This window comes from Budorcas taxicolor, chromosome 9 (assembly GCF_023091745.1).
Source record: "Budorcas taxicolor isolate Tak-1 chromosome 9, Takin1.1, whole genome shotgun sequence".
NCBI classification, from domain to species: domain Eukaryota; kingdom Metazoa; phylum Chordata; class Mammalia; order Artiodactyla; family Bovidae; genus Budorcas; species Budorcas taxicolor.
Window position 1 is genome coordinate 73395587 of NC_068918.1, and position 17553 is coordinate 73413139.

At 40.1% G+C, this 17553-nt stretch overlaps 1 protein-coding gene across 1 annotated transcript in view; it reads left to right on the forward strand.

Annotated features, from left to right (window-relative positions):
* The window catches only part of UTRN (utrophin), a 543338-nt gene extending 527957 nt beyond the window's left edge, over positions 1-15381 (forward strand). The window contains exons 69-74 of the mRNA XM_052646047.1: positions 2185-2343; positions 2737-2977; positions 5790-5898; positions 7384-7482; positions 11571-11593; positions 15212-15381. Coding sequence (XP_052502007.1) covers positions 2185-2343; positions 2737-2977; positions 5790-5898; positions 7384-7482; positions 11571-11593; positions 15212-15220 — 640 coding nt within the window. The 3' untranslated portion in view covers positions 15221-15381. The remainder of the gene's footprint in view (positions 1-2184; positions 2344-2736; positions 2978-5789; positions 5899-7383; positions 7483-11570; positions 11594-15211) is intronic.
* Positions 15382-17553: the final 2172 nt, after the last annotated feature.

The following is a 17553-nucleotide window of genomic DNA, read 5'->3' on the forward strand; positions in this document are numbered from 1 at the left end:
ACTTTGCTCCATGGGCATCCTAAGAGCTTTGGGTTCTGCTTTCAAACACTGCTGCCCTGCAGTAGTGCAGGAGCCATTCTTCCTTCTTATCCTCATCCTTCTAAATTTAGGAGCAAGTGTGAGATTCTTCTCAAGGCTTCCTTATTTATTTCACAGTGATACCGCCTTTTTACAAGACTGGTCATCAAAGGATGATGCCATAGCTTATTTCAATCCTTCCCATCTGTGTTTCTTATTTCCAGTTTATTCCTTTTTTATTCATTTGATAATAGAAGGAAGGTGAGGTTAGGGAAGTTTACTGATAAAGGAGCAATGTAGACTAACAAGGGGCTCATTTGAACCTTTGCTTTGGTGGTTTTGCAGCCCTAACATTCATTATTTTCATTTGCTTCTTTGTATCACTCTGATCTCAATGATCAGGACACAACTTTTCTAAGAATGCACTACCTCTCAGATGAAATTTCATGTCCTCTCTTTATCAGAGTAAACTGTGATAACACAAGGTTATATTTTCAAGCGACTCAGAGTCACAGATCTTGCCCAGTATCAAGCATGTTCATCAGCTCCAGGGCATAAGCAAAAGGTCCAGGCCTGCCCGTGCCACTCACCTGGTTCCTTCTGGCTGCGATAGGATGTGCCCTGACCCTAGAGCAACAGACAAGCTCTTTAAGGAATATTTACAGTCACATCATTACACAGGAGGGAACTGGTTTAGGCATGGGATAGCTCCATTTTATACTCTGATTCCTGCATAACTTACAAGATGTTTTTCTGAAGCCCTACCCTATACATGCTTCCCAGGTGACACTGGTGGTAAAGAACCTGCCTGAAAATGCAGGTGACGTAAGACGTGCAGGTTCGAGAAGATTCCCTGGAGGAGGACATGGCAACCCACTACAGTATTCTTGCCTGGAGAAAAATCCCATGGACAGAGGAGCCTGGCAGGCTACAGTTCATAGGATCACAGAGAGTCAGACATGACTAAGGCAACAGCGTGCACGCATGCACCCTATACATCCATAGATTCCAGGACTTGTTTACCAAAAGCCATAAAAAACAGATCAGGTACGATCTGCCCAAGGTATTGTGTAGCAGGACTCTCCTGCTAGCATTAACCAGGAAATCTGTCATTTGCATATTTACAAGATCTGACTGGATCTCTGGGCTTCCCTGGTGGCTCAGATGGTAAAGAATCTGCCTGCAGTGCTGAAGACCCAGGTTCAATCATTGGGTCAGGAAAATCCCTGGAGAAGGGAATGGCAACCCACTCCAATATTCTTGCCTGGAGAATCCCGTGGACAGAGGAACCTGGAGTTCCCACAGTCCATGAGGTCGCAAAGAGTTGGATACGACTGAGCGACTGACACTGACTGACTGGATTTCTGGTAAAAGAAGGAGAGGGATTCCAAGCTTGCTGGTAAAGCATTTCCTTCCCATAAACATGTCAACTTTGTCTAATCTCTTATGCTTCTGTTTGTCAGTTATTCTATTTGACCACATTATTAATACATCTAGTCCATTAGACAAGTAGTTAGAAAAGTGGGAGAACCCAAGTGAATTAAATGGAATTCCTTGTTTAATACAGAATGATTGATCCTAGAAATGATGCGCTGATAATATCAAATAGAATAAATAGAGATATTTTATAAATATCTACAATTATAATTTATACTAAATTACTTACATGAAAGAATGTAACAATTAGCCTCTACCACCCTTTGGGTTACAAAGCATTATAAAATTGCTTTCAACCACATGCTAAAGATAGTGAAATCAAGTACTTGATTGGGACAGTGATTGCAAAATACTTTAAACTGGGTGGTTTATAAATGACAAGCATTTTTTCTTATAGTTTTGGAGATTGAGAAGTCCAGGGTCAAGGAGCTAGTGGATTTAGTGTCTGATGAGGAGACCTGGGTTCGATCCCTGGGTCGGGAAGATTCTCTGGAGAAGGAAATGGCAACCCACTCCAATACTCTTGCCTGGAAAATCCCACGGATGGAAGAGCCTGGTAGGCTACAGTCCGTGGGGTCGCAAAGAGTCGGACACCTTATAGGGGCGTTGGGTTTTAAGGCAGTAGAGGCTCAGCAGCCAGCCTGACTGTCATCGTTTCTACTTCCTCTATGTCCAGCGACATCCACCTCCAAATGTGAGCCTTTGTGTATATCTGCTTTGTCACCTCAGGGAGGACGAGCATGCTCTCATCCAGCAATACTGCCAGACGCTCGGAGGGGAGTCCCCAGTGAGCCAGCCCCAGAGTCCAGCTCAGATCCTGAAGTTGGTAGAAAGGGAAGAACGTGGAGAACTGGAGCGGATCATTGCCGACCTGGAGGAAGAACAAAGGTGTGCTAGATAGACTTCGGCGAAATCAAGAAGTCTTTCACCCTGAGAAGACTTCTCATGGGAAATCCTTTCATATGCACTTCCACGTGGCCCTTACCCATTCTTTTTTCAGGACTATTGTCCAGGAAATACCGTGGAGGCAAAGTTTCAGAGGTCATTAACACACTGGGCAGCTGGGTGCAGATTACAGCTACATTCCAGGGTTCAGGGGTGCTGTCTGTTAGAACATCTATTTATTTAAAGCTGCGGTTTTAATCATGCTTGCTTGTCTCATTGATAAATGTTTTTACCTATGAGGAAGTAAGTAGCCTGGGCTACCTTTGGAGCTCATGGGCAATTTTGGAAAGAAGGTGATATGTCCAATACTAATTCTAGTTTTCACTTCTCCACTAGAAATCTGCAGGTGGAATACGAGCAGCTGAAAGAGCAGCACTTGAGAAGGGGCCTCCCCGTCGGCTCCCCTCCAGAGTCTGTTGTGTCCCCGCATCACACGTCTGAGGATTCAGAACTTATAGCAGAGGCGAAACTCCTCAGGCAGCACAAAGGTCGGCTGGAGGCTAGGATGCAGATTTTAGAAGATCACAACAAGCAGTTGGAGTCTCAGCTCCACCGACTTCGGCAGCTGCTAGAGCAGGTAGAGTGTGTGGAACCTGGCGTCCCCTGTCCCCACACCATCTGCCCTAGTCCCACGTCCCATGGCGCCCAGTCCCAGAGTCAGTAGAAAGATTCACTTCTGGTTTCTCCTCTCCATACTTGATTTCAACTGGCTTAGAAATCCTTCTACAAACATCAACATTAAATCCTCACTGGCACCAAAAAAAAAAAAAAAAAGCATTTTCCCAGCTTAAGATGGAATTGCTCATTCTTCTTTAAGACTGAAATCTGTCTCAGCTCTGAATAGGTTAAGGGAAAAGATCCTGTCACATACATCTGCATAAATTACATTTGGGAAACATCTGTGGATATTAAGGGAAAGGAAGTGACCTGAACTCTTCATGCTAAAACCTCCTTCCCATAAACTATTTTCAAGAAATTAAGTAACAGATGTTTATTAATTTTCAGCTATTATTTCCTCACATAGCACCATGTTTTATGGCAGTTGTTTGCAAACTTTCTCGACAATAAAAATACAATTTGCATTATGATGAATGCATACGAGTATGATGGATACAAAATACTAATTGCTGTTACTAAAAAATACTGCCTCTTTCTATTTTCCTTCCCCCCTTCTTCCTTCCCCCTCCTTCCTCTCTTCCCTTTCATTTTTCTTCTATCTTTCTTAGTGTTGGTCAGGCCCAATTTTATAACTCATCAGTGGATAATAGCCTGCGATTTTGAAACACACTGTTCTTTGGGATATAAAAGAAGCATCAGATATAGTTTCTGCAATCTTGTTAGGGACCATAACAAGATAGTATGATATATAACAAGATAGTATCATCTATAAAGACATACACACTTTGGAGAATTAAGTAACTGATTACATCTAGCAGCTGAAGAGCGGGGATCATGTCACAGAGCTAGTAGTGAAGATATCTTTGCAGCAGGTGTTTATTGTGAAGAATCCCAGACGATGGGCCTGGAAATTCCTTCTCCTGAAGAATCCCTGAGATCAACATTCATGCTATCTTTAGCTTTCTTCTCTGGCCCATGTAGTGTGGGGGCCCCTAGACAGTGAATAGGAATGCTTTTCTCCAGAAATGATGTATGAATCAAAGGCAGAGACAACTTTCTCTCCAATGATTTTCTCAAATTTTAGAAAACCATCTTTTCACAGTTGCTTAGCAGTGTCTTTTAACTTGTCAGAATCATTCAAAACAGTGTAATTTTTGCATTACCTATACAGCAGGCCACAAAACACCCCTTATACTATCTGAATGTCTGTCATTGTTTCAGACTTTCCATGAGACTGTTTGGGAGAAGGTTTATTTAGAAACTGTGCATTATTTAGACCTTCCCCAAGGCCTGGCAGGCTTTCTCTTAGTCCTTCGAATATTAGGTGCTTACCTTGATGTCACTCCCGTACAACAGAAAAACTATATTGTCAATATTGTAAGTATGATGTTTCTGAATGGTGCCTGGACAAAAGATGACTTTTTCCTCGAACTCTCTCATTTAGAATATGAAGTGTGAGTATTAAGGACTTAGGGCACAGGTAGAATTGCTGTGGAAGGCAGTTGTGCTTGAAAGTTTTGTTTGCTGTAGCCTGGTGATGCTCTGAAGAGGGCCAAGGCTCTCCTGCTCACTCCCTGCCTCCCCCCACTCTCTTCCTCCCATTAGACTGAGCTGCCTAATGGCTCATGAGCCTTCAGAATTACACAGTAATGCCTTACAAGGTATCGGATATCTAAATAGCTCTGTATATTCTAGACGATAAGGCTCTTATCTCTTCTTAATGACCTAGCATGAATGCCAAAAGTTGATGGAAAATTCAACTCTGATAGTAAAAACTAGCAAAACTGCCAGACTTCGGCTAATATAGATTTAATGGAAACAAACAGCATCAAAATCAATGGAACTTCTGCATTGCCTTTACAATGAATCACACTCTTCTAATCTGACCATGTACCTGTCAATGTATCTATCCATCACCATTTCAACCTTCCTGCCTTTGTGAAGTATTTATTAGGTGTGTCAGATTCCATTCCAATCACTACTAATTGATCACCTCCTTCACAAAGCCCTCCCGTGCAGATAGTCTTATCACCAACCCTAGTTTTTAAATTAAAAAAAAATCTAGGTTTGTGTAAATAAAAAATAGATAGTTGTAAAATTGCCTCAGAATTAGACATCTCTGAGTGACCAAGTCTGTATCCAAGCAGCTGAATCCAAAATCATGCTCTTCAAGTACAGGGAACTTTATTCAGTACTCTATAATGACCTATATGAGAATCTAAAAGGAGTGAATATATGTATACATGTATAACTGACTCACTTTGCTGTACAAGAGAAACTAACACAACATTGTAAAGCAACTTCAATAAAAAACCAAAAAAACCAAAATCATACCCTTTACCGCTCTCCAATATTGCCCTTAAATATTGATTTAAATTAAAAATTAGCATAATTTATAAATTAGATAAATTTACTGGATGAGAAGCAGTGTTAATTTTAAAGATGAATGAAACACCTTTCCAAAATCACTTGGTTGACATAAAAGTAGTAGAACAATTGAGGGAATGACCCTGACATTGATAGGTAAATCCTGCCATATAACCAAGTGAATTCTTCAAAGTTCTCAGATCCAAAGGGAAGGACCATTTGGTCCTCAGTTGAACACTAGTGAGTCCACCAACTGATGTTAAAGCGTATTTGAAAATGACTGAGGGTGAAGGATGTTACGTGATTTAACTATCCGTAGCTGGGGAAGGGAAGTTAGAAACAGAAATGTTTTCTTTAATCACTTTTTGAATCTCTTCAATTCTAACCTCTGAATGTGATTTCAGCCTGAATCTGATTCACAAATCAATGGCGTCTCCCCTTGGGCTTCCCCTCAGCAGTCGGCACTGAACTATTCGCTGGATCCAGACCCGGGCCCACAGTTCCACCAGGCAGGTCTGTGTCCGCAAGACTCAGCTACTCTCTCCCCTGGTCTACCCCGGGCTTTGCCATTTGTGCACTTTTCATTTTAAATAACATTCTTGCACATGCGTGCCTTAAGCATAAGGGAATTTGTATTCTCTTTCATCTCAGCTGGTACAAAGCCATTTTAACAATACCAAAAAAAGCAAGCATTTTAGAATAATAAACTATAATGCACTTGTTTGTGTAAGGTGTAGTAGTGACTCGAATTTTAATGAGAGGGGAAAAAGAGCTCCTTCCTTTTGGGATGAGCAACAGGTAATTTTGTTCTTTGCCTTAGGAATGATTTTTTTTTTCAATAAACTTCTGTCTCTGAAATTTCATAGTTGTACACATTGAGAATAAACGACTAAAGAATATCACATCAGATATAGTTTTCTCTGCCCAGGGCTGGGGACTCAGTATTCTGCTTTCTCCATCCTAGTTCCCCCAGACATTTCTGCCTCACCCACCCTCATCTGAGGTTGAAGTCTCACCTAGCCTGTCATTGGTCACAGTGGGGACCTGTCAGTGCTGTGAGGATGGGCTCTGTCAACCAGGAATTCTGGAATGACATTTTGTTATTGATAAAATTAAGCTCTAAAATCCTACTGAGAACCCCATACTTTAACCAACTTAATTTGTTAATGGCATGCCTTTCGCTGCATATATCAAAGGAAAACCTAAAATAGTGAAATTATTTTAAATTGTTAAATAAGAGAATTATTTTGCTATTGATTGTAGAGTAAATAAATATCAAAATAGAAAGTATCTTATAAAATACTTCTAACTTTGTAGCAGCTAGCCTATGCTGAAGTCTCCATCAAGAAGGAAGGAAAAAATTGATGGAATATATTTCTCATATGAAAATATACTTGATGGGCATCCCTGGTGGGTCAGTGGTAAATAATCCTCCTGTCAATGCAGGAGACACAGGTTCAATCCCTGGTCTGGGAAGATCCCATATGCCACAGAGAAACTAATAAGCCCTTGCACCACAACTATTGAACCTGTGTTCTGGAGCCTGGGAGCTGCAACTACTAAGCCCATGTGCTGTAACTACTGAAATTTGCAATGCCCTAGAGCCTGTGCTCTGCGACTAGAGAAAGGCCCACATGCAGTAATGAAGACCCAGCACAGCCAAAAATAAATAAAGTTATTTTTAAAATAGCTGTGCAAAATAGTGGAATTCTAACTAAGAAATCATATGACCCCATTACTTATTCTTCACTCGTGAATTTTCCCCTGGCACTTGAATTCTTTCTATAGAAACATCTAATACATTTTAATTATGTACAATTCTGTTACCAGAAATTAATGCAGAAATGATTTTGGAATTTTACCCTAAAATTATTCTCTGCAAGGAGACTATTTTCACACGGATGTTTAGAGGCCAGTACTGGCATTTTTTCCCCCGCAGTTGGGTTTTAATGGAAGACCGGACGTGAATTTGAGAGCGTCTGTTCTTTGTATCTGCAGGCACGGCGGCAGAGGAGCTGCTGGCGCCCCCTCATGACACCAGCACGGACCTCACAGAGGTCATGGAGCAGATCAACAGTACGTTTCCATCCTGTTGCCGTGAGTATGAAAGATCGTAACGCCACTGCTGTGCTTTTTCCTTCCGTTTCTTTTTTCCTGTGTGAGGCCCTTTGTCTTCTTTGGTGAGATAACAGCAGTATTGGAAGCGAGACTGAACATTATTTGAAGATAAATCAAGCTTTCTGTATGTCAGCAAGGCAAACAAAGCCCAACCTGGATGCCATCACATCCCGGGCTGGAGGGCCAGTGCCACCCTGCTCTTTGAGATCCTTTGATCTGCCCTGTGAGCGACACGGGGCACATAAAACAAGCCTGTCTTTAAGGAGAAATTATCCTCTTCAGTGCAGGCCATAGTAAGACTCCAAAAGAGTGTTTTTTTGTGGTATGCCAGACAAAGTCTGAAAATAGCTTTTTCCAAGTCATTCCTTCCCTTTTCTTCAGATATTATCTTCTGATGTCATCAAGTTCAGATGTAAAAAGGGATTATTTTCAATTTCACACCCCCCACCCTGTTTTTTGATTTGCTGTGGGTTTTGTTTTGTTTTCTTTCTTTTTTTTCAGTTCAGGGGTTCTTTTCTTAAGGAATAAAATAGTCACTGTATAAAGGCCAAACAGTTTAAAGTATGGCAGATTATGACCCCGTGAATTTTCCATATGAACAACCAAGAGCCAGAAAATAACCAAATAAAAATCCCAGAGGAAACTGTATGATTGTTATTTATTGATTTTTTTCCCCCAAACATTTTGTCTTCAGCACCTTGGCGTCTTGCAGTTTCTACTGAGCTGTCAGCAAAAACATTTCTGCTGTTTCAAACAAACAGCTTACTGTACAGACATACATACTACTTAATGCTGCGATTATATTTTAAATAATATTTTAAAGAAATCAGAATGTATTACTTTAAAATTTATAATTTTAGGGTGATTAACTCTAGCCAGCCATTACACTAAGATTTTAGTGTTACATATCAGGTGGCGCTAGTGGAGAAGAACCACCCACCTGCCCAGGCAGGAGACATAATAGACTCGGGTTCAGTTCCTGAGTTGGGAAGATTCCCTGGAATAGGAAATGGCAGCCCACTCCAGGATTCTTGCCTGGAGAATCCCATGAAAAGAGGAGTCTGGCAGGCTATGGCCCATGGGGTTGCAAAGAGCTGGACACGACTCACGTGACTCATGGAGAAGGCACTGGCAACCCACTGCAGTACTCTTGCCTGGAAACTCCCATGGACAGAGGAGCCTGATAGGCTGCAGTCCATGGGGTCGCGAAGAGTCGGACACAACTGAGCGACTTCACTTTCTCTTTTCGCTTTCATGCATTGAAGAAGGAAATGGCAACCCACTTCAGTGCTCTTGCCTGGAGAATCCCAGGGACGGGAGAGCCTGGTGAGCTGCCATCTATGGGGTCGCACAGAGTCAGACATGACTGATGTGACTTAGCAGCAGCAGCAGCAGCAGTAAGTGACTTAGCTCAGCAGAGCACTATTATATATTATTCATCATATATATGTAGTATATAAAACAGCCTGTCATTACACCCCTTTCCGTCCTCTCCTCAGAAAATACCATTTTAAATGACAGTAAAGAGTCTTTATACTTTGATCATATAAAAATCTCCGAAGATAGGGATAGCTTTTCATAAAAATAAAAACATAAATTGATTTATTTATGAAATTGATATATACTTTTAAAATTCTGCCTGGATTGATTAAACTTTTTTTTTTTAATGGATGTAGAATAGAAATGAGCACCTGCCCCAGATTTGGTGCCCAATATATTTCTGAATTGAATGAGTGAATGAATGAATGATTAAATTTTCCAATTGGGAAGGAAGGTTTAATTGATAGTACTAGATAGTACTTAGAAGGTTCTGTCAGATTCCTTTGCTTTTTTTGCCCCTTCTAAGCTGTACAAGCTAGCAAATACTTTAATAAGCCTTTGCATGTCCAAAGCTTCAGTTCAGTTCAGTCGCTCAGTCATGTCTGACTCTTTGCAACCCCATGGACTGCAGCATGCCAGGCTTCCCTGTCCATCACAAACTCCCAAAGCTTACTGACCATCTTTGGAGAATTTTTGAGAGCAAATTGGATTGGCATCCTCCCAATGCCAAGCCAATTTCTTGAGCCCCTGTAACTAATGAGAACTTTAAAATTACTGGTCACCAGCATACAGTGAATTGATCTGCATGTTAATCTTGACTTTTGATCCTTTGCGAATTAAAAATTAGCATGGTCACAAGTGAATTTCCGCTCCTGGCACTCTTGGAATTAAAATGAAACTGTATTCTTAAATCCTAATTGCATGAATTGCCTACTTAAACATGACTTTTTTTTCTTACTGTGTCTGTATATTGTTGCATATAACACTTTAGAATTCCTCTATCTTGGATTAATGTCCCACTTGGTCCTGATAGCATCCTTGAATTATGGCCTTTTAAAGTTTTCTTTTAATTATTTATGTTGAGTTTCAGAGCAGAGACACAAGCATTTCCATCTCTTACTGGCAAGAAGTTAATGAAGGGAATGTAATCGAGTTGCCTATTAACTGATATACTAAAATTTCCACTGACTGCTGTAACTAATTTTTTCAGTGTAACATCATTTTGTTGTTGTTTTTTTCTTTTATGTCATCCAAATATACAGAATGCTAGTAGTAAGCTGAAGATTATTTTCACTAATAGACTAACAAATGCTTTTTTAATTATTTTATCTGCAGGCATATTCTCACTGTGAATTGCCTATATTTATTGAGCTTGATTGACATTCATCAAAACTTCAAGACCTACTAAAATACAGTGATTTCCTGATTTCTTTAAAATATGTGTTTGTATGATTTGTTCAAGAGGGTACTTGCAGCCTTTATTTAATAAGAGGCTACAGGGTTAAAATATTGATTTGCAGCAAAACAGATTTGATTTCTGTTTGGATTTGGCTGTTTGTTACTGAGAAGAGAAGCTTAACTCTGCCTATGGTATACTTCATGCTCATGCAACTAAGCTTTCCCTCAAGAGGGTGTAGTTCTGTGCAAGTGTAATTCCCATATGTAAGAAAGTCCACTCTTTTTTCCCTGATATAACTTACATAATTGGTAGGACTTGATTATTCCCCTTAATACTACTGGGGTGCACACTTTCCCTCCAGGGCATCATAAGAAGCTTCCACTTCTTGCTCTATCTTTTTCTCACGAAGCACCTACTGTGTGGTCACAGGTTTTTTTTGTTTGTTTGTTTCCCTTCAAAAAGGGGGAAACAAAAAAATGGAATGATGAAAGTAGTCACATGCTGTTTGATTAGGGACAATCTTTAATGACCCAGAACAGATGCTACCATCATAAGCAGTGGAGTGCCTCTCTCTCCCAGGGCTGAATACCAGTTCAGAAATTGTGAGATGTCACAGTGAAAGGGAGAGACGAAACCTCAGAGGCCTTAGAGAAGAGCTGTGCTAGTGGCTTCCCTTTCAAGTTGTACTGGATCAGCTTCACTGCACATGCCCTCTGCCACCAAGGAGGAACTGAGCTGCTCAGATGCAAAGGCAAATTAGACACCATATTGTAAATTATCTCATGCTCTTAACTTAGCCCATGGAAGGCACAAGGAATAACCCAAGTTCCTACAAGACTTCTGAGTACTAAAGACTAGGTTATTGCCACCATCTTCCTGGTCTTTGGGGTAAGGGTGGCAGAAACTAAAGACTCTGGCCCTGGCATTTCCTTAATGACTTCTTGGTCAGAATTTGTACTATTCAGGAGAATATACAGAATTTTCTCTGTTCTAATGCATAAACCAAATATATGGCATGATTTCAGTGGGAAATTTTGAGATTTTTTTTGCAAAACTAATTATTCACTGAATGCTTTAGCATGTACTGATTTGAGAGAGCTGGCGTATCTTTTGCATATTTTGGTGGAATTTTTATTTCTTAAAGCACATGGGATATGAAAAGCTAAGTAGGGAAACTAGCCCTGTTGAATCATCTGGCCAAAAAAAAAAAACCTTCCCCAAAGCTCTTTCTTATTTTCTTATTAATATCCACTTAGCAGCTGGGAATGGTGCAGTTCACACTTTTGCATGCATAAAAGGGAGAACCACAGAACTGCCTGCAGTTGACTGTTTTTGTTTTCTCTTTCAGCAAATCTCCCCAGCAGGCCACAGGTAAGAGTTCATGGGTTGATTGGTTTAGGTGTTACAGATTATAACTTGGAGTAAGCGATTAGTGGGACTTTCCTGGTGATCCAGTGGTTAAGACTGTGCTTCCAATGCAGAGTCAGGGTTCGATCCCTGTTCAGGGAACTAAGATCCCACATGCTTTACAGGATGGCCGGTTTGCTTTTTTATTTTGTATTTTTTCCTTCCTTTATTTAAAAATAAAATGTTTAAGCGATTAGCTACTGTTGATTTTTGATTTTTGCTATATTTTCACCTTATGAAAACAGAGAATTGAAATTCTTTTATGCTATGAATGTGCATTCAGAGTCCATGAACCACGCTCTGTTTTTATTTAGGGACAGAATGTTTTCCTGTTAGACCCCTTTCTTCCCATTTCTTGGTAGAACCATGGTATGGAGTTTATCCCTTGGCTTCCTGCTAGTGCACAGGACCCTCCTTCACAGCCCACTCGCAGTGCCTACCAGCCCTGCCCTAGGACATGATTTCTCCCTGTTTTGCTCTTCACTTACTTCATATCCTGTGCTTGATGAGAGTGCGTGAAATGCTGCTCTGACACTATTCAGTCAGTGTTTGTCTTTATACTGGTGCCCTTGCTTACTGCATATGTTGCATACAGCTGCAGTTTAAGAGCTCTGCAAGGCTGGAGAAACCATGCATTCAGGAGGCCTGTGTGCAGTTGATAACAGACCAGTGACATGCCTTATGAAGGCAGTCAGGAGACAGACCTGTAGCTTTGCTTCTCCACATTCCGATACCATGAGCTAATGGAAACAAGATTTAGGGGGTCTTAGTGGGCTTCCCAGGTGGCTCAGTGGATAATGAACCTGCCTGCCATGCAGATGCTGGAGATATGAATTTGATTCCTGGGTTGGGGAGATCCCTTAGAGGAGGGTACGGCAACCCACTCCAGTATTCTTGCCTGGAGAATCCCAGGGACAGAGGAGCCTGGCAGGCTACAGTCCATGGGGTCACAAAGAGTGGGACACAACAAGTGACCAAGCACAGCACAGCACTTTTGATCTATTCCCCGTGTAAATAAGGAAACTTGTTGACATGTTAGTTGATTTGGTACAACAGTTTGTCAGTCTGAGGAGGGGGACCCCTCCCAAGCCAGTTTTTCCAGATGCCCCAGTTGCCAGATCTTTTGTGTTCTAACAGCTTTTTAGTGAAAGTCTTCTAGTCGTGTCCAACTCTTTGTGACCCCATGAACTATACAGTCCATGGAATTTTCCAGGCCAGGATACTGGAGTGGGTAGCTGTTCCCTTCTCCAGGGGATCTTCCCGACCCAGGAATCAAACCAGGGTCTTCACATTGCACGTGGATTCTTTACCAGTTGAGCTACCAGGGAAGCCCAAAGTGAAAGTCGCTCAGTCGACTCAAGCCTTTAATAGTTCTATGTACTATGTAAAATTACCCCAGATAGGTTTAGCTGACAGGGTTCTCCCAAACATCTACTTTGGATATCTACCGCAGAATATGGACTTAAAAGCCGTGCCTGGGGCAGTACACAAAGCTGCATTGTTACTCTGAGGGGAGAAGATTTTGATTTTTCTTTTCTTTTTTTTTTTTTAATGTTTAAGTGTTAACTTTTTTTTTTTTAATTTTTTTTTTTTTAATTTTATTGCTGAGAACTGTTGGCAGATATAACCCATGTGTTTTTCAGTATTTTCCTTATCAGGTAGTCTTAGAAATAGTGTGTCCCAAGACCACAGTAAATCTTTGGAGAACATTTTTCCTTATGAACTTGTTTATGGATCTTTTTGAAACCATGAACCCTCTGATTATGCTACTGCCTTAATGGCACAAGAGGCTAAGATATTAAGGAGAAGCACCAATGGTTCATCTTTAGTAACTGGAGGGAACACAAGGGAATATGAAGTAGATCAGTGGCTGTGGTGTGAGAGCCTGTGAGAAGGAAGAACCTCATCCCAGAGAGCAGAAGTCCTGTGATTGTTCTGTTGTCTTAGCGGATCAGAAGCAGGGGCTTCAGCACAGAGTGAGGATGGGGAGGAGGCCTTGGAGGTATGAGGAGAGACTGGAAGATGTACAGTAGCTGCTTGGAGCTGGGGAGAGCATGTGGAAATAGAGTGACTGCCCGGTAGCATTAAAGGCCACCACTTGCTTGCTTGTGAATTTAACTTGAGGCCTGTCTGCAGGACTATGTGTTGCCCTTCAGCTACATTCAAGTTCCTGGGCACAGGCACCAGAGTAGGCCGAGTATTGCATTTAACTTGAAATTTATTGCATTTAACTTGAAATTTATTGCATTTAAGTTGAAGTAGTTGTTTGGCCAAGAGAGTACAACAGTTCAAGGGAAGAGGCAGAGGAGTGATGATAATGCTTGCACCCAAGTCTAGTAGGAAGAATAGTGAGGATGCAATAGCTGTGGGAGACAGAAAATCCGTAGGCCATAGTACCAAAGGATGAGTGAAGTTTGGGTCCTAGTGGAGGTAAGCTGGAGAAGTACGGGTGGGTTGTCAGAAAGGAGGATGATTGAAATTGAAATATTGGAAGGGATGCAGGTATTGGCAATCATCCAGATTTGAGTGGAAGGCTGAGAAAGGGTGAAGGACAGATTCTGGGAGGAGTGGAGCTCAAGGAGCTAAGAGGCCATCGGTTTAGAAAAACCATCTGTGTATTGAAATCATGAACGTTTAGAACCAATGAATGACAGCCATTTTTTTCTTCAAGAGGTAAGGGGACATGAGCTAAGAGGCCAGAAGATGACTGCATAGTGGGTGGTGTGGGTGGTATGGTTTGATGACAAGAGATTCAAAGCTGGGTACTTTTAGGAAGGAGAGAGAGAAAAGTCCCTGAAAAACACAAAATGAACCTATCCAATATCTGAGGAGTGTGAGAGATGAAAAACAGTCCTATGGGAAGAAGTCTTTCCTTTCTATGGAGGAAGCTGTGTCTTTAGGGAGATGTAGATATCCATTAGAGCAAGTCAGTGAAAGACGCATTTAGAGAAGAGTTTGAGGACAATGATAATGGACCCAACCATTTGACCTCTGAAAGGTTGATGGCACTCCTCTGAGTGTGACCTGGATTTCTATCCTCCGTTGCCTCTGTACATTGGCCCTGAGCCTTTAACTGGCACCATTGCACACCCTTGGGCTTTGATTCTTGTCTTGAGTTCTTATTGTCTGGATCCCAGCTGGGATCCAGCTGGTACCCTGGAATTGTCAGGGTACCAGTTCTGTAGAAGACCTCCCACAGACCCTCAGAGGAACACAAAGGAGTGCTTGCACCAACCTAATTCAGTCAACATTAGTATCTCTCAGGAAAAAAAAAAAAGAAAAAGACAAATCGTCTCAGTTTTAACTTGGTTTCCAGCCTGGACAAGAGAAAAGTCTTCCAGACTTCCTCTATATCAGCTGAGTTGATGAAAAGCAGGCTATGAAACTTTAGGATGAAAGCAAAGGACTTCATTCCAGGAACAAAAGTCACATGGGAGTAAAAGTGTCCCCACTGAACGTAGCAAAAGAGGGCTTGTCTGTGCCGAAAGAAGCACTTTTTGTTTTTAAGAGTTGACAGCTCTCTGCTACCTGTAATGCCTTCTGTAAATGTTGTTCTGACAGTGCTATTTTCTCTTCCCACAGGCAATGTGAAGTATTCATCTAGCCAACCAACATTTCTTGATTTACAGTGTTGCCCTTTTCAGCAAATGCCAATGTCAAGTTCCATTTAATCAGAAGCTCCATGGCTCTTTGAATTATGCTGTTGGGTGCGGACTGTGTGTTCTACTGAAGGAGTAAAACACTGCCTATCCAAAGAGGAAAGGATATTTTGTTTTTATAATAATCATATATTATTGTTTTCTTCTTCCCTTTCTATGCAACTGTAAATTAATGAACAGAATGGTATTTGGAAACGGAAATACATTTGTCACTGATTTGTATACTGTATACAGTATTGGGAAAGTGGGTGGGGGGTTTCTAATATGAGACCTTCTTTTTAATAACCGTGAACAAACGCATAAGAATTAGAAGACAATTTTACATTTTTACATTCCTTCATATTAACCTTGTACAATAACTTCATTTGTTTATTTGACGCTTTTACCATTATGTTTTGGTTATTTATAATTCATCAGCCACATGACCAAATAGATTTTATTTGTTTCCATGATTTGGCCAAATTAACAATTTCATATATGTCAATCAAATATTATACATTTATGGATTAGGCTACAGCTCTGTGTATACTGTTTAACTTTACTTCACATCATACACTTACTTCTTTAGTGACCACTTGGATAACCACAATAAAAATCCTGTGGGTCTAACAGGCATTTCTATTGGGACTTTTTTTCCTCTTGTCTTTTATCTCCCTACTCTATATAAGTAGGTGTTGATTTCTTTATTTATTTCATGTTCCAATCTGTATGACAGAATTATAATAATCTCAAAGATTATTTTACCAAAGGTTGCCCATTTATGCATATTTTCATTTTGACGCAGAAACAAGACTTGGTCCAACTTTTCCTAGTTCCCAGGTCTTGATTTTCATCATTCAGTACACAGCAGACCTGTGCCTAATTGTGATACCAAAATACATGGTTGTCTTTAGTTCCCTTTGAAGAAAGTTTAATGGTTGTTTATGTCTCTAATATATTCAAGCCCTCTATGATTCTTGAAACCCCCAGTTATTTTCCTTCTGAAAGCAGACACAAATTTAATGAATGTCTCATTTTACTTTTTGAAGGAATAGCTTGTTATATTACCCTTCATTTGACCAATGCATTTGGGAACGATGTTTATCAAAAACCTGCTTCTATTGAAGAATGAAATTAATGCTTAGATGGTGGAATCCTGGCTTACACCTTTGAGTGCATTCAGTTAGGTATTTGGTTCAGCTCCTGATTTAACATTTATTTAGTTCAGTTTAAACATGCCATGTCGTTTACCAAATGTAAAGAAACCAAAAAAAAAAAAAAAAAGTGAAATGTGTTTTGATTGAAGCATATGTGCTTTAAAACATCAGGACATTTTAACTTTGAGTTCTCTTTAACTGGGATCTGGCCAGAAGGAGGCTTAAAGTTAGAAATTCCTATTCTTTAGAATAGGTTGGGTGGGTTGGGGGGCAAGGGTGTCTATTTGCAGTAAAGATATTTTGAGAAGAAGAAAATTGTTTTATATAAGAGGAAAGCCATGACCACCTTTCTACCTCAGATCCATCTTCATCCATCGCGTTGGAAATAGCTTTATGCCGCTACAGTTTGAAAAATCTAGAGCTTCTATCAGATCACATCTTACCCAGTAAAAATATCTATTTAAAGAAAAAAAATTCCCTGAACTCTGAACTAAAAGTTGTAGATTTGGTGTCTTCCTTGTCCTTACTTTGAAAAGTTATGTATTAATTTTTTTTCTGCCTGTAATTGTGTGCAACATGTTCTCTATCTGCTATTAAGGAAAAGCTACATAAAACACTACATGGTAACCTTTTAAGTAAGATTAAACATAAAGAAATATATTGCAGTAACAACAAGGGGAAACAAGTATGTAGTTCTTTTGAAATATGTGGTAAAGAACTAATCATAGATTATCATCTAAACTGGTTACATGTTGTATTTTTCGTCCTGAATAAAAGTAATTTTAACACAAGATGACTTTGATATTCTTCAATGGTGTTTACTGATAGAACTTTGAATGTATGATTATGAAAATAAAATATAAAGACGTCCTGTATCCTGATACTCTACATGTGTTGCTGCAGTTTCTCTCATACACCCTAATACATTCTTTCTTACTCTCACTGTCTTACTTTCTCTTTCTCTGCGTTTCTCTCATCTCTCTTATATATATATACATAATTCTCAATTTTCTTTACAGATAGAAGGTTAGGGAAAAATAATATTGGATGTTAAAAACATATATGTGAAACCTATTTAGCTTTTATTTTAATATCTTAGATGCTATTAGTATTTAGTCAATTACTCCTT